This window comes from Lipotes vexillifer, unplaced genomic scaffold, assembly GCF_000442215.2.
Source record: "Lipotes vexillifer unplaced genomic scaffold, Lipotes_vexillifer_v1.1 scaffold778, whole genome shotgun sequence".
Lineage (NCBI taxonomy): Eukaryota > Metazoa > Chordata > Mammalia > Artiodactyla > Lipotidae > Lipotes > Lipotes vexillifer.
The window spans coordinates 3,121,807-3,139,607 of NW_006774127.1; the positions used below are offsets into that span (position 1 = coordinate 3,121,807).

The 17,801-nt window shown below is 46.7% G+C and overlaps 2 protein-coding genes and 1 pseudogene across 2 annotated transcripts in view; 2 read left to right on the top strand and 1 right to left on the bottom strand.

The window, feature by feature from the left end:
* Window positions 1–2,483, bottom strand: part of EIF2AK1 (eukaryotic translation initiation factor 2 alpha kinase 1) — a 30,164-nt gene extending 27,681 nt beyond the window's left edge. Inside the window, 1 exon segment of the mRNA XM_007448877.1 lies at window positions 2,351–2,483. Within this exon segment, the coding sequence (XP_007448939.1) occupies window positions 2,351–2,468 (118 nt within the window). The 5' untranslated portion in view covers window positions 2,469–2,483.
* Window positions 2,484–8,508: 6,025 nt separating this feature from the next.
* Window positions 8,509–9,153, top strand: LOC103081183 (60S ribosomal protein L9 pseudogene; annotated as a pseudogene).
* Window positions 9,154–17,653: 8,500 nt separating this feature from the next.
* Window positions 17,654–17,801, top strand: part of USP42 (ubiquitin specific peptidase 42) — a 32,629-nt gene continuing 32,481 nt past the window's right edge. The window contains exon 1 of the mRNA XM_007448898.1: window positions 17,654–17,702. The gene's annotated coding sequence lies outside the window, so the exon portion shown is untranslated. The remainder of the gene's footprint in view (window positions 17,703–17,801) is intronic.

The window sequence follows — 17,801 nt, forward strand, 5'->3', positions numbered from 1 at the left end:
ACTCCCTGCAGGATGAGTTGCTAAAGAACACAGGTGTTACTTACATCTAGGTTGCAACTTTTCTGACACTACCACTGGCGGGCAGAGTGACCTCCTCACATCAATACAGACAACAGTCGAGAAATCGTCTACCTACTGTTTGAAGTCTAGAAATGAAACTACATTTCTCACAGACCTAACTTTTCATATAAAAAGATAAAGTATGTCTGGACATTCTCGGCTTCTTTGGAAGAAAAGGCAATACGTAAATGCGGCAGTATTATTAGTAACCAAAGGAGGAGGAAATTTTTAGAAGCTTATCGACGATCACTCCCTTCAAGAATAATCTTCGGTTTGCAGAAAACCTTATCACAATGTTACAGAACAGACAGACTTGCCTGTTTACCGCTGGGACTTCTATGACATAATGCTTTATGCATCACTGAGCTGCTATAATATGACACGTGGAAAAAATCAGTTTGCCCATTAAAAAGTAGTTAGCTTACAACTGTCCTGTGCTAAGGGCCTACTTAAATCGCCCTCACAGTCTGTTTTTGTTTCTCTTTAAGATCAAGAATTGTAGGTAGTAGTAAGGATGAAAATCAAAAAATGTAAGGAATAAATTAAGACCTTTTCAACTCGGCTTGCACCTTTAAATCCCTACAACATGTTAACATTTGTTTCATGCTTCAACTTAACGCGTATTCTCTGTAATCATTCTATTCGAACTACCACATAGTAAAAACCTCCTTGAATCAATGTATTCATTTTTTATGGCACAATTTTATTTTAAAAATGGCCATACAGGGACTTCCCTGGTGGTCCAGTGGTAAAGAATCCACCTTACAATGCAAGGGACGTGGGTTCGATCCTTGGACAGGGAACTAAGATCCCACGTGCTGCAGGGTAACTAAGCCCGCGCACCTCAACTAGAGCCCACTGAACCCTGGAGCCTGCGTGCTACAACTGGAGAGGAAAAACCCACACGCCACAACTAGAGAGAAGCCCACGTGCCGCAACAAAAAGATCCCATATGCTGCAACTAAGACCCGACGCACTCCAAAAATTAATTAATTAATTAATTAAAAGTCCATACACACTACTATATATAAAATAGGTAAACAACAAGGACCTACTGTATAGCCCAGGGAACTATGCTCAATATCTTGCAATAACCTGTAATAGAAAAGAAACTGAAAAAGAATACATATGCATATGTATAACTGAGCCACTTTGCTATACACCTGAAACTAACACAATATTGTAAATTAACTATAATTCAATTTTTTTTTAAGTGTTCATCCACTAAGCAAAAAAAAAAAAAGAACACATTCTGAGAACTTGGGATATTTGTTGCTACTGGGTTACAGAATATCGATACCTATACTACCACCATCAATATATTTACTTTTTAAATACATGCTTTCCCCACTCCCCTATTTTTAGTTTTCCAATATCTAAACTGAGCAGACATTACATACCAGACTCTCTCGATTTTGGCCCCTATTTAATCTTAGCTCTGTTCATAATTATATGCTGTAATGCTCATTCCCAGTCCTTATGTTGATGTCTGCAAGGGCTTAGCCAACTACAAATGTTACAGGGTAGACTGTCCACATGAAACCTCCCTCCCTTCTGAAACCAAGTGCAAGTCTGGAAAAGTTCTCCAAATCACGCTCATGTTCAATTTAAAAAAAAAATGTTTTTTTGCCAAAACAACTGGTTTCAACTAAAGAGCCGACTGCACTTTCATTAAAACATTAGATACTCTGAACTGGTTAGACTCAATGCTGTAAGTACCTCTCGCTTTATGAATAACTTGACTGACTTTGCCGACTTAGCCCTATCTCCTAGAAACCAAAAGCCTGAAGAAAACTCGGGCGTTTTTTTTTAACCGAAGAGGATGATGTCCATACTGCCTCACTATGAGAAGTCTTTAGCTACGCGATTAGTGAAGCAAAAGACAAGAGAAGCTACAAATTAAAACTCTTAACCCAAACTGTTCAGCGCATAGGGTCTGCAGAGTTCCATTCCAGTAGTTTACAAAGTTCAAGCTCATCGCCCGACAACACCCCGGGGCTCAGGTGCTGGAAAACAGTCCAGCACGTCCGCAGCCCCGAGTCCACAGAGGAAATACAGAAATGTAAACGATCAACCGAGCTGCAGACACCCGTTTCAACACGAGTTCACCTAACCCAGATGGCCCGCCCGCCGCCCCCCTACGGCACCGCTGGGTCCCGGTTCAAGCCCGGATCCAGACGAACTTGTCCAGGTCCTGGGCCGAACCTCGCAGCTACCTGCCCGCCCCGGGAATGAAGGTGGACGGGGGGCGGGGAGGGCCGCCGCCTCCGCCGCATTCCGGGTCCCTCACCATCATACTTGGGGTCCGAGCCCTCGGCCGGGAAGTCGATGGCAGGCGGCGCAGGCACAGCCCCTGCCGCGTCGCCCTCCGCCTCGCGCTCTCGGGCCCCCAAGGTACCCCCCAGCATCGCCCGCCGCCCGCGGGCTGCAAGCTAGCCCTCCCGCCACCCAAGCGCCGCCTCCCTATTTACTCCCAGCTGCCGCCACCGGATCCGGAAGTAGCCCCTCGGAAGGCGGAAGACCTGCCCGCCCCCGGGGCGCTTGAGGGGGCGGGCCCTGCCGCACGCCCGCCGCCCGCCCCTTCCCCTTCGAGGAGGTGGTTGGTCCCGTGCCGGCGCACCCCAGGTGCTGGCGCTTGGTGCGCTGCTCTGCGGGCGGCGGCTGGCGCGGCGTTGCGGAAGGAATTGGGTGGCCCCCCACGTGGGGTCGACCCCGGCCTTTGCTTCCTGCGGTTCAGTCCCACTATCCTCGAGACCTGAACACCCGACGAGTGTGTTCTTGGCTCTCACTTCTCAAGCAAAGACTCAGGTGCTAGTGTAAGAATCAGATGTCTGCAGGGACGCAGATCCAAATGTTTACTTTTTGCGGATACAGCGGTGACTGTTCATTTGTCATTTATTTTTTTAAAAAAAAATCAAAAGCATCTTCAAGACTCGTCTCAAGGAGAACTGAACATATTTTGGTGAACCGTTAGGCCACAGCAAAACGGGAAATGCCAAATAGATTCCAGAGTGAATCAGCCTAATAAAAATTCCGCTGGTTTTGAGACGACTTTCACAAACCAGAGACAGGCTTTTCCAAGTGATCCCATGGCCACACTGGACCAACGATGGTTTGAAGCCATTGGCTGCAAAAATCCTCTTTGCCCTCTGGCGATGTCTCTGAAGACTTGGTCGCTGACACAATGCTGTTGGAAGTTGATTCTTAGATCGCAGATCAGATAACATAGCTGGAATAAAAGCGTTTGGGGGAGTTCCCTGGCGGTCCAGTGGTTAGGACTTGGCGCTTTCACTGCCCTGGCCTAAATTCCATCCCTAGTTGGGAAACTAAGATCCCACAAGCAACGTGGCTCGGCCAAAAAAAAAAGAAAAGCCTTTCAGATTTGGGTCCTCAACCCCAGTGCGATGTACAAAAATGGTATTGTTTAAGAATTTTATTTGAACTTCCCTGGTGGCACAGTGGTTGAGAGTCTGCCTACCAATGCAGGGGACACGGGTTCGAGCCCTGGTCTGGGAGGATCCCACATGCTGCGGAGTATCTAAACCTGTGTGCCACAACTACTGAGCCTGCACTCTAGAGCCCACAAGCCACAACTACTGAGCCTGCACTCTAGAGCCCACAAGCCACAACTACTGAAGCCCGTGCACCTAGAGCCCATGCTCCGCAACAAGAGAGGCCACTGCAATGAAAAGCCCGTGCACCACAGCGAGGAGTGACCCCCGCTCGCCGCAACTAGAGAAAGCCCGCGCGCAGCAACGAAGACCCAACACACCCAAAAATAAATGAATAAATATTTTTTTAAAAAGAATTTTATTTGATGAGACTCCCCTGGTGGTGCAGTGGTTAAGAATCCGCCTGCCAATGCAGGGGACATGGGTTCGAGCCCTGGTCTGGGAAGATCCCACATGCCACAGAACAACAAAACCTGTGTGCCACAACTACTGAGCCCAAGTGCCACAACTGCTGAAGCCGGCGTGCCTAGAGGCTGTGCTCCGCAACAGGAGAAGCCACCACAATGAGAAGCCTGCGCACCGCAACGAAGACCCAACACAGCCAAAAATTAATTAATTTTTTAAAAAGAACGAGCAAAAACATTTAGCTTAAAAAGTTATTAATTGCAACACTAATTATAATACCCAAAACAGGCAATATAACTGGTTAAATAAATTACAGATATCAATACAATGGCACACTTTGCAACCATTAAAAATAGTGGTATGGGGCTTCCCTGGTGGCTCAGTGGTTGAGAGTCCGCCTGCTGATGCAGGGGACACGGGTTCGTGCCCCGGTCTGGGAGGATCCCACATGCTGCGGAATGGCTGGGCCCATGAGCCATGGCCGCTGAGCCTGCATGTCCGGAGCCTGTGCTCCGCAACGGGATAGGCCACAACAGTGAGAGGCTGGCGTACCGCAAAAAAAAAAAAAAAGATTTAAAAATATTGGTATGCATTATCTGGTTCTCACCACTTTTCCACCACCACCAGAATGGAGGAAAAAAAGAAACAAACAAACTCATTCTGGTCAGAATAGAATGAAAGAAATCTTTCTAGAAGATGACCTGCAATTTATAGTTAAAAGCTTTAAATAAGCATACCCTTCCACCTATATATATAGGCGTATATCCAAAGGAAATAGAGTGGTGAAAAAAGATAAATACAAGAATGTCCATCAAAGTGTAATTTATAATTTAAAAAGCACTGAAATAATCCAAATTCCAAATAGAAGAGCAGTTAGGGTACATCCCTGCAATGAAACCACATGCAGGCAAAAATTGGAAGAAAAAAAAAAAGAAGCATGTTCCTCTCTTGGCTTCCATAATATCACACAATTTTAGTTTTTCTCTATTTTATTTTACTGGCCCTTCATCTCAATATCCCCTTCTGGATCCTCCTTCTCCAAATGTGTAATTCTGTAGGGCTCTTGTCATGTCACTCCAAATTCTGTCAAGAGATAACCACGTGCACCGCTATCACTTTACATACCATCTATAACCTGACAACTCCCAAATGTATCTCTGCAACACAGACTTGTTCTCTTGGATGGCTTAAAAGCATCTCAAATTTGTCTGAACGTGAACTCTTGCTATTCCTCCTAAAACTTGTTTTCTACTACCCTTCTCCATCCATTTAAATTAGCACACAATCCACCCACTTGTCCAAGCCTGAAAGCTGAGAGTCAACTTTTATTCCATATCCAGAATACATCTAGGCTGCCTACAAATTAATAAAAAAATAAATAGGGCTTCCCTGGTGGCGCAGTGGTTGAGAGTCCGCCTGCCAATGCAGGGGACATGGGTTCATGCCCCGGCCTGGGAGGATCCCACATGCCGCGGAGCGGCTGGGCCCGTGAGCCATGGCTGCTGAGCCTGTGCGTCCGGACCCTGTGCTCCGCAACGGGAGAGGCCACGACAGTGAGAGGCCCGCGTACCGCAAAAAAAAATTAAATAAATTAATTAATTAATAATAAATAGAAACATGATACATATAAAGATGTAATATTAAACATACAGGTAACCGAAAAGGAACCCCTAATGGCCAATAAACATAGGAAAAGATGCAAACATTTCACTAGTTACAGGTAAGTGTAAGTTAAACAATGAAATATCATTTCAAACTATCATTTGCAAAAATTGGAGTTTTTGATACCGAGAGTTGGTGAGGATATGGAGAAAAGGAACCATCATACATTGCTAAAGAGCTATTTAGGGATATTGAGTGAAGCTGAAATGGTGCATACCCAATATCCAGTAATTAATTCCCCTCTTGGGGACTTCTCTGGTGGTCCAGTGGCTAAGACTCCACGCTCCCAATGCAGGGGGCCTGGGTTCGATCCCTGGTTGGGGAACTAGATCCCACGTGCCACAACTAAGACCCAGCACAGCCAAATAAATAATAAATAAATTTTAAAATATATTCTAAAGATAATAATTCCCCTCTTGGTTCCCTTTAGACACCCCTATCTGTGCCTAAGGATATGTGTATAAAGATACTTATTGCAACATTGTTTGTGACAACAAATACAAAAATAGCCTAATATCCATCAGTAGGGAAATAAACATATATGCAAACATATATTATAGAAAAGTTATTGTCTTATCATGGACATTTAACACAACACAGTGGGGAATTCCTTGGCGGTCCAGTGGTTAGGACCCTGTGATTTCACTGCCAAGGGCATGGGTTCAATCCCTGGTCAGGGAACTAAGATCCTGCAAGTCATGCAGTGTGGCCAGAAATAAATAAATAAATTAATTAATTAATTAAACCACAGTGAAAGTTGCAGAAGCCTTATTTTATATATATAATAATGTTTACTGAGAACTGTGTCAGCCTCACTCACACAGCTCTATGTGCTTTTACAAATATTAACTCATATATATATATATATATATATATATACAAATACTCATATATATACAAATATTAACTCATATATATCATATATGTGTAACTGAATCACTTTGCTGTACAGCAGAAATTAACACAACATTGTAAATCAAGTATACTTTGATAAAATAAAACAAAATTTTAAAGGTCATTTCACTATTCTGTCAAGCCGGCTGCTTCAGGAAGGTAGGGGACATGGTAAGACCAGAGAGAGAATTTCATGAGCATAGATCCATTGCTGCACTTCACTTGCTGGAAAGTGAGTTCCTTGATCAGAAGCTGTGTAGAATACCATTTCAGTGGATAAAGCATTCTGTAAGTCCAGATGGTAGTTTTGGCAGAATAATTGCATGCAGGGAAGGCAAATCTCTACCCAGAGTAAGTGTCTAGTCCAGTAAGAACAAAATACTGCCCCTTCCATGATGGAAGTGGTCTAATATAATCAACCTGCCACCAGGTAGCTGGCTGATTACCCCGAGGGAATGGTGCCATATTGGGGGTTCGGTGTTGGTCCCGGCTGATGGCTGATTGGGCCCTCAGCAGTGGCTGTAGTCTTGGTGAGTGGATGTCCATGTTGCTGAGCCCACCCATAACCTCCATTCCTGCCACCATGGTCACTTTGCCCATTGGGTGATTATAAGGGCAACTGGGGGAGAAGGCTGACTGGTATCCACAGAATGGTTCATCTTATTGACTTGATTATTAAAATCCTTTGCTAAGGGACTTCCCTGGAGGTCCAGTGGTTAGGACACCACTCTTCCACTACAGGGGGTGAGGGTTCGATCCCTGGTCAGAGAACTAAGATCCCACATGCCACACAGTGCGGCCTTATTTAAAAAAAAAAAAATCCTTTGGTGAGTATTCACTTGGGATGAAAATATCTTCACCTTTTTCACCCATCCAGGGACATGTATCCACATATCTCTTCCCCAGACTTTCCTGTCATCAATTATAGACTTGCATTCCTTCCAAGTCCCTGACCGTACAACCAAACCATTGGCCACATCCCATGAATCGGTATATAATCACATCTGGCCACTTCTCCTCACAAGCAAAATGAATAACCAGCTACATTGCTCAAAGTTCTGCTCAGTGGGAGGATTTCCCTTCACCATGTCCTTCAGGGATGTCCCAGAGAGGGGCCATGGTGCTACAGCTGCCCACTTGTGGGTGGTGCCTGCATACTGTGCAGAAGCGTCCGGAAACCAGGCCCAAGTCTTCCCTTCCTTTGTATATGCTCTGATCATAGGCAACTCTCCATAAGGCCATACTCGTAGGCATGGAGAGAGAGGGTGTTGTAGCAGGAGCGGGAACCGTGAACATTTGAGCCACTTTTTCATGTAAATTATGTGTGCCTTCAGAGCCTGCCTGGGCACGATTTCACTTCCATTTGGTGATGCAGTGCTTCTGCACATGCCCAACTTTATGGCTTGTTGGGTCAAAGAACATCCAGTTCATGATAAACCATTCAGGTAAATAAGATGTAGGACCTTATTTCCCCGACCAGGTATCGAACCCACGCCCCCTGCACTGGAAGCACGGAGTCTTAACCACGGGACCACTGGATCCTTGGAAAGTCCCAAGGATCTCTTCTTTCAAGGCAGACACAGAGCTTCCACGTCAGTTAAAATCAAATCTGTAAAAGCTCATCCTTTTCTTTCCCCTCTTTGTCCAGTGACGTCAGGAGTCACCAGTCAATCTCATTATACTTGTTAATTTAACAAAATGTTTTAAGGTATCATATACAAGGTCACCCAGATCCTTGCTTCTTATAAGTGTTTGATTAAGAGTATCTGGTAGTGGGCTTCCCTGGTGGCGCAGTGGTTGGGAGTCCACCTGCCGATGCAGGGGTCACGGGTTCGTTCCCCGGTCCGGGAGGATCCCACATGCCGCGGAGTGGCTGGGCCCGTGAGCCATGGCCGCTGAGCCTGCATGTCCGGAGCCTGTGCTCCGCAACGGGAGAGGCCACAACAGTGAGAGGCCTGCGTACCCCCCCCCCAAAAAAAAGAGTATCCAGTGGTGATATTTTCTGTATCTCTTTTGCCACAGCGTGCCGTGTACTATGAGGATTCTCTGTACCTCTAGAAATAGAGTCACTACTCTTTGCCACATCCACTTCGAGGTGAGACTGAAGACCATTCTCAGCAATCAGACTGTCGACATTCCAGAAAATGTCGACATTACTCTGAAGGGACGCACAGTTATTGTGAAGGGCCCCAGAGGCACCCTGCAGAGGGACTTCAATCACATCAGTGGAGAACTCGGTCTCCTTGGAAAGAAAAACAAGAGGCTCCGGGTTGACACACGGTGGGAGAATAGAAAGGAGCTGGTGACTGTTCGTACTATCTGTAGTCATGTACAGAACATGATCAAGGGTGTTACACTGGGCTTCAGTTACAAGATGAGTTCTGCGTATGCTCGTTTACCCATCAATGTTGTTATTCAGGAAAATGGTTCTCTTGTGGAAATCCAAAATTTTGGGAGTGAAAAATACATCTGCAGGGTTCGGATGAGGCCAGGTGTTGCTTGTTCAGTATCTCAAGCCCAGAAATATGAGTTGATTCTTGAAGGAAACAACGTTGGACTTGTGTCAAATTCAGCTGCCTTGATTCAGCAAGCCACAACAGTTAAAAACAAGGATATCAGAAAAATTTTGGATGGTATCTATGTTTCTGAAGAAAGAACAGTTCAACAGGTTGATGAGTAAGTTCTGAGTGATCCAGCTACAGAAACTGCACGAGGCCAGACTCATATGTGATATTTTTTAAATGAATACAATCTCTTTTGACTTGGGCATTTTTCTTAAATTGATTATCCTTTCCAACTATTTGGCCAGTAAGCAGTTAAGTAAATTCTAGTGTGGTAAGAACAATAACAGAAGGAATGAGTGGGTTTTTTTTTTTTTAGTAAGACTTAATGGGAGAAGTGGCTTGAAGGAATAGCAAGGGTATTTCAGGCAAGAGGAACATGGGTACTGGTGACAGGCAACACTCTGGTTGTTCATTATTGGATGAAGAGCTTTGAGAGATGTCCTGAAGGTATCTGTAATTTTGCAGAGGCACGAATTTGAATATTTGTGAGGCAAGTGCCTGAGTCACAGTAACTTTGTGTGAAAAAGCAGCTGAGAAGTGATACAGTCTTAGTAAGAATTAGGAAAATTAGAAGACGGAGTTAATTTATATTCGTGATAAACGTGGTTCCTGTGGCCCAAGGTTCTCTCAGTTTTACCCTAATTTCAGCCATTTACTCCTATGTCCTAGGCCTTGCTATCTAAAAAAACACTTATAACCCTTCCATAATCTCTTCATTCCATGTGTCATGCTTCAGATACACTACCATACTAGACTATCTTAACTCAATAGGATTGACTGTAAACCTCTTCCTTGATAAAACTCCAACCTTATGATTTCTCAGGCAAAACATAACATTCAAGTTTGATTTCTCTTACATACTATGTGTCTAGTCTATCAGAAAAATCTGTGGGCTGTCCTTCAAAGTAAGGTATATTCAAGGAATAAGCAAGAAAAAATGAAACCTATTTGGAACCTAAAAAGAAAAAAAAAGATAGGAAAAAGAAATAGTCACTAGTCTTTCAACCTAATTTAATTAGAGAGCCAATTCCAGAAAGCCCGGAGCCAACTCAGAAAACTCACCCTTAAGTTTCCTCTCCTCTAGAACAACTCCTGGTATCGAAATCTGTGTAGTCAGTGTTCTCCAGAGAAAAAGAACGAATGGGATGTGTGAAGAGGGGGAAGTGGCAGGAGGGAGTCGGGGTGGCGGTATGATGAATTGGGAGATTGGGATTGACATATATACACTAATATGTATAAAATAGATAACTAATAAGAACCTGCTGTATAAAAAAAATAAATTAAATTAAATTCAAAAATTTAAAAAAAAAAAAAGAAAGAAATTGTCTCATGCAATTATGGAGGCTGGCAACTCCAAACTGCAGAGTTCACTGGTATGCTGGAGACCTAGGGAAGAAATGATGTTTTGATGCATCTGAAGGTTCAAGTCAATCTTTTTGCTCTATTCAGGCCTTTGACTGTTTGGGTGAGGCCCACTTAGATTATGGAGGGCCAGCTGCTTTATTCAAAGTCCACTGATTTAAATGTTAATCTCACCCCAATACACTCTCATAGAAACATCTAGAATAATGTTTGACCAACTATCTGGGCACCATGGCCCAGACAAGTTGACACATAAGACAAGTGAGACACTGAGATAGGAAGGGTGTGGGGCAAAGGAGGGGGTGAGGAAGCACATCAGATTTCAGGACCAGAGGAAATCTGCCTGAAGAGGCCTCTTTTGAGCTGTCACTTGAATTATAAGAAGGCATCATCAGTATTAGGACCCGGGAGGTGTCCCGAGAGAGAAAGAAAGTACAAACACCCTGGGGTAGGAATGAATTTAGTACGTTTCAAAGAAAGAAGGAGACCAGGAGAAAGAAACAGGAGTGGCAAGAAAACCGGTTACCTGTTGTGATGGGTCAGCATTTCCACTGCACTTAGAAGAAAATTCAGAGTCTTCTGTAAGGCCCACAGGGCCTTTCAAGAGCTACCCCAGCCTTCCTTTTCAGTCTTCAGTTGTGCCACTCTCACGGCAGCCTATGGGACCAGGCCGATGAGCAAGACCCATGACTTACGCATTCATGAGGGAGGGACAGAGCAGAGATTGCTCTCAAGGTCACAGTTTCTGGAGCAGGGACAGGGTCACACAAGAAGTAGGACGGAAATCTCAGTAACTGAACAATTGGCGATTGGCTGCATAGATGGCCTTCACCCACCTCCTCCACCTATATAGCATGGACAGTATAGCTTTTTCTTCATGGTGAGGCGAAGACGAACTCTAAACAGATGGAAATTTCTTTGTGGCAGGGGTGGGGATCGCAGAGTGGGGGCTGGCATCCCGGAGGAAGGCTCCCTCTTTTGGGCAGTGTAGGTGTGCGTCTGTGTACATCTAGGTGTGTGTGTCTGTGTGTGTGCACAAATGCCTACCCAGTCTCTCCTTTACCTCTCCCATCACTAAGCCTCCCAATGTGAAGCCTTCCCACCAATATCCACATGGACTTCAAAGTCACCTCTCAGTTATGGGGGAGAGATCAGTAACCTCAGAGGATGTCCCTCCTAGCTACCTTTATCAATCATCCTGTTACATAAATAATTATGGTTGCCCAACAGGAGGTAAGTGCTATAAACCTTAATAGAATCAGTGGTATAGCCATACATGTTTGGAAGTAATGAGATGGGGAGAGGTAGAAATTGAAATTTCTCATCTATATGGTGGGGAGTTAGAAGATACTGTCTCAATTGCATGGATCAGTAAACAGATATTTATATTACAGAAGATAACTAATAAGGTGCTTAGTATAATGTGTACAACTGGGGGTTGGATACATTTTATCATCTTTCCTGAGTACTTACTCATCTGATGTTAAGGAAGTTGTCCAAGTGACGCATTGGGATCCAGTCTTCTCCAGTTTGTCTCTAATTCGACCGTGTCACTAATTCCTCTATTTTTACCATAACAGCCAGCCACCTGTTGGCATCTAGTAACGACAGATGAGAGTGAGAGTTTGGAAGAGGGTAGCTGGCCTACAGGATTGCCCCCAATGATCTCTGCTTCCTGGTCTTCACACCCTTTTCAAGCCCCACTCACACCGTACTAAGGTTGGTTCATATGACCGTTAGCATATGGAGAATTGATGGTCTGAGATGTCCAAGGTGAGTTTAAAAGATACTGTGACTTCCACCTTGCCCTCTCTCCGTCATCTCTCATTCTGGGGGAGACACGCTGCCGTGTTGTGAGCAAGGCCCAGGTGATGAGCATCTGTGCCTGCCAGCGACACGGAAGCGTGTTTGGAACAGATGCTTCTTCCCCAGCAGGACCCTGAAATGACTGCAGCCCAGGACAACTGCTGGATGGCAACCTCAGGAAAGACTGAGCTAGGACCACTAAGCTTTGCTACTCTCAGATTCTTGACCCTCCGAAACTGTGCGAAAGGGGCTTCCCTTGTGGCGCAATGGTTGAGAGTCTGCCTGCCAATGCAGGGGACATGCGTTCGAGCCCTGGTCTGGGAAGATCCACATGCCGCGGAGCAACTGGGCCCGTGAGCCACAACTACTGAGCCTGCGCATCTGGAGCCTGTGCTCCACAACAAGACAGGCCGCGTTAGTGAGAGGCCCGCACACCGCGATGAAGAGTGGCCCACGCTCGCCGAAACTAGAGAAAGCCCGCGTACAGAAACGAAGACACAACACAGCCATAAATAAATAAATAAAATTTAAAAAAAAAAGAAACTGTGAGAAAATAAATGCTTGCTTGTGGGTAATTTATTACACAGCAATAATAAATACATATGCTTAACTAGATTTCCAGCCTCTTATCAGGGTGAGAAACGGCCTAAGCCAATGCCTTGTAAAGATCCTGTTGATCTGACTGGTTACCAGGCAACCATTATGATGTCATCAGGATTATAACCTCACTTAATAGGGTCCTGCCAACCGTGGAATGACAAGTCCCAAATAAAAAATGACTTCTTTTGGGTGAGCATATCTATTTCTCCTTTCCTCTTTACTTTCCCAAATAAGGTGATCTTACTCCCTTAGTCAAAAAGGATCCCTGTGGGTGCTTTAAGTCCCCATCTGTCTGCATTAACTTGGACTCTGTATCCAATAGCCTGGAAATACCTGAGTATTGCTCTTTGTAACCCAGTGTATAGCTCCCCAAGTAAATTAAATGGCCAGAGGTCTCTTTGGGAAGCATTTGGAAAATCACTGCTGTGTACATTTTCTGTGGATCTGGCTTCTCTTTTACTGAATGGGTGTTTTGGATCTGAGAACTGGCTCAGGTGGGGAAACTGGGAAGGAGATTGTGACTTTCCACTGGGTCAGCTGACTTCATTCATATGCAATCCAGATTTTATATATATATATATATATATATATATACACACACACATATATGTATTTGATTACATATATTATGCCTTTGTTGACCGCCTATCTATCTAGTCCCATGTCCTATCAGCCAACTCCATGGATCCCTGCAAGTCAGGTGCCCCTATCTGTCATTCTGACCCTGCTTCCCTCTACAGCAATCATGCCCACATTGCTTCTAATGGGTAAGTGCTGCCACCCAGCCTCTGTCACTCCAGGATCCCATTACTAGAGAGCCCAGTTCTGTAACAGCATCCCCTATCGTCGGCCGTGGCTTACAGATCCCACTGGGTATCACCGAATTTCTCAGCAAAGCTGGTGGTGCCCCCACCTCTCATGGCCTTGGTAAACAGAGTGTCCTCCGGGTCTTCTTATGGAGCATCCGTTCTAACAGGTTCACTTCCCTGAGCCTGTTGATCTCTTCCTTCATCTACCATGGAAGTCATATTATCTTGACTTCACTTAATGTGTCTCACTTCTCTTGCCAAGTACCATCCATATGGTGTATCAGAAGCAGTCCACTCAGGGCCCTTGACAAAGTGTTAGATCTATATTATGGGAGAGTGAGCCCATATCTACAAACCCTTCCTTAACCCCACTCCCACCCCTTGATCTAGCCCATTGGGATCCATTTTGAGGCTTATTTAAAGTTCCTGCTAGTATATATTAGCATGGTCCTGCAAACTCATTCCATTCCTCCCTTAGCAAGCCTGCAACACTTCCCCAGGTAGGCCATACTGAGGCCTAATTTTATTTTATTTAAAATATTTATTTATTTATTTAGGCTGTGCCACATGGCATGTAGGATCTTAGTTCCCCAGCCAGGGATTGAACCCGCTCCCCCTGCGTTGGAAGCTTGGAGTCTTAACTACTGGACCGCCAGGGAAGTCCCTGAGGCCTAATTTTAGTGATTGGTCTAGCGGCCAGAGGGAGCTATGGGGCAGATCCTGGAAAATGCATTGTCTTGTAGGGTACCTGCCTCATTTGAAGCTTCTGCATAGTCTTCAGATTGGAGGGTGGGAGTTGGCCACTTCCTCAGGCCCCAAAGGTTCAGAGGAGTCTGAAGTTCTACCACTGTTTGGTTCTCATCCCTAGTTCCTTCTCAGAGCCCAGACTATGGTGTTGGGGATTAACCATGGCTGAGGAGTTGACCATTTCTAAAGATCAGCTCATTTTAAGTGAGCCTGAGCCTGGTCCTCAGAACGAATGGTCTGCTGTCTGACTGCAGGTGATGGTTACAACAGGCTCCTAAGCAGGCCCATGGGCTTTGCTGTATATTGATGACGGATTGACCAGAGGCAGTCATTTTCCCTCTTTCAAGCATCAGTGGCCACCTAATCTCAGTTTAAGAAATTACTATTTCCCCCATGTCCTCAATCACCAGAGATTGAATAAGCCAATGCATCCCCATCTACCTCTCTCCCACCCAGCTCCCCCAAGGTGAGGGTCATCACACAGCTGTCAGCATCCCAGCTACCACTTGAAATCCTATCCTTAGACTCTGCTTCTTAGGACCATTCCTGGTACCGACTCTCTAAGCTGGACCACCGAGAAGCAGGGCTTGAGACAGAATTCAGATGCATAGGATACATCGAGGGAGTGTTAAAGGGAATGAAGGGAGGGAGTGGGCAGGGAAGAGTTAGGCAAGGATGCAGTCTCAGTGGGAGATGAGCTTCCTTCTGATTCCATTGGCTCTGGAATGTAAACCGCATCGCAAGACTGGTCACTAATTGAGGCAAGGTCTTTCTGAACCCCTGCGTTGGTGAGCCATTGGTGTAGACTGAAAGGGGGGAGGGTAGGTGGGCTTAGCCTCCCCAGAAGGCAGCTCTCCACCAGCCAAGAACAGTTGTCAGAAGGGGGCAGCTGTGGGTTATTAGCGACTAACATATATAACAGCTGGGAAGGGAATTTGTGAGTCAGCCAGCAAAGCGGATCTAGATGGGGCATTAACAGAGCCCACCACAGGCTCCCTCATTATCTGGAGGTCCTTGCAAAATCTAAGTTATTCCTCTTTGACACCTTTTGCTCTTTGATCGTGTGATCACCCGGCTTGGGAGGTGGCGCACTTGGTGTCAGTTTACCTCTCGCCTAAAGATGGTTTTGGTCAAGGCAACTGGCTAAGTAATTAGTGTAGGTCCCACAGCTTGTAAGAACAGAGGCAGAGTGAAATCTCCCAACAGCGTTCACTTTAGTTTCCTCTGGTCTGGAGGAAAACGAATTTCTGGGGCAAAAGCCAAAGACCCAGCTGTTTGAAGGCAGGGACTTCCTAATGTCCTTTGTTAACTACTCTATTTATGTCATGAGTTTGCACTAAAGTGGCCCCAAAATTCTTTAGAGGAAAAGGGCCTCTATGTTTGCTTTCAAAGCACAGAGGAAGGAGCAGAGGGCTGTGTAACAACCCCTCCCCTCCAAAAAATTCTGTTCTGGAGAGAATGCCAAGGGATTTTTTTTTTTTTTAATCTCTTTTCCTACTCTACTGTATTAAGACGTTGACTGCAGGGGCAGTTTGTCAATAGGATATGAAATGGAAACTGATATTAGAAGCCAAACTTCTCATGTGACTTCCAAAGGAAGCATTTTGAAATAACCACAAAGCTCAGGTGACTGTTAGGCATTTGACTCTTTAATTCCTTCTTATTCTGTATTTAATCACCTGCAAGTCATTTGGAAAAGGCAAGCAAATTACTGGATCCATCCCTATGGCTATTCTGTTCTTCCAAGCCTCTTAGTGTTGCCAGGACCGCGCAGGTGAAATTTCATAACCATTCTTCATCAGGAAGTAAATTGTGGTGTTAATCCCAAAAGTGGGTACTGAATTTTGGAGGTTTGGAATTCACCTTTTCCTTTTTTGTTTTCTCAGACAACTTCAGTGTTCTGCTCCAAACGCACAACTGCTATTTTATCACTTCAGTGATTTCTTTCCATAATAGTGAAATTAGCACTACTTTAAAAGACATAGGGGGAGCAATAAGATTCTGATGGCGGCTTCATGGAAGAACAGACACAGGCAGGATTTCTATAAGCAGAAGTAGGAGTGGGGTGTTTGTAGGAAAAAGGAGGTTATGGCTGGGACACAAAAGAGAAGAGAGAACTGTAGGCCTTCAATGCCAGGTAAAGGAGTGGAGACCTTTCCGTGGGCCAAGAAAGTAGCTAAAGGCTCTTCGGAGGGGACCAACATCTGACCTGTGTCTTTGAAAGATCATCCTGGCCGCAGTGTGGAAGCTGAAAGAGACTGGAGTGACCGTAAGGAGACTGTGGGAAGGCGAGGGGCGAGACTAGAAAGGTTGCCCCGGGAGGGTGGGGATTACAGCCCGTGGGTAGGTCGGGTGGGTGTGACCTGGTGTAAGGGGTTAGGTCAGGAAAGGAGAGAGAAGAGAGACAGAGGGAGGACTCGGTTAGTGCGGGAGAGTGCCACGTCCCTAATCAAAGCAGGGAACCCCACAGAGAGGAGCAGGGTCGTGGTGGAGGGGAGATGCCACGATCAATCAATTCGTTCTCTGCTCGACCTCGCGGTGGAGACATCCAATAAGCGGCTGCAAGTATGGATCTGGCCCTCCGGAGCAAGAGCCGGTCTTGCTCCGGAAGTATGGTCTGGCCCTCCGTTGCAAGACCAATGCTCGGATCTGAGATGAGATCTTGACGGGATAGGCGGGGGTCTGCCTTTTCTGGAGCCGGGTTTAAAATTCTCCGCTTCCAGTAACAGTTGGCGAAGTCTGATGGCGCGCTGGGTCCGGTGTTCTTCAAGGCCGGGTCTCTAGGCCGAGGGGAGTCTCCCGGAGCCGTGTCCATTTGCGGGGGCCAGGTGTCCCGCGTGGGCCGTGCACCCGCGCGGGCCGGACTGAGCGCACACGCCGCAAGTCTGTCTCGGCCCTCCCATCGCGGCCGCCGAGGGCCGCGCGGTCTGCTCCAGCCGGCCGCTGGGGAAAGACCTCACCCGCCCGCGCCGTACAGCTCGGCTCCACCAATCAGCGCGCTCCTTCCGCGGCCGACCAGCGCTCCAGTGACGCGCGGGCCGGCCTGAGCCCGCGGCGCTTTGGCGATGGCCCCTTCCGCGCTAGCCCGGCTAGTTAGCTGCGCGCTGCGCCTCTTGTGCGACGGCCCCTGGGCGGCTGCGCGTGCGGGCGCGGCCTTGGCGCGCCCCCTGGCGGCCCGGCGGGGAGCTGCGGGCGCGGCGCTGACCCGGAGGCGGCGGCGGCGGTGCCCGGATGGAGGCACGTCATTGTCCCCCGCCGGGCGGCTGGGCTGTGTGCGGCGGCGGCGGCGGCGGCGGCGGCGGCGGCGGCCGCCGGGGGGGGTGGAGCGAGCGCCGAGCCGGGTCAGGTAAGCTCCCGCCTCTTTCCTGCCCGCCGCTGGCCGGCGTGGGGCCCGCAGAGCGCCTAGCTCGCCTCGGCCGCAGCTGCCCTGGCCGCCCCTC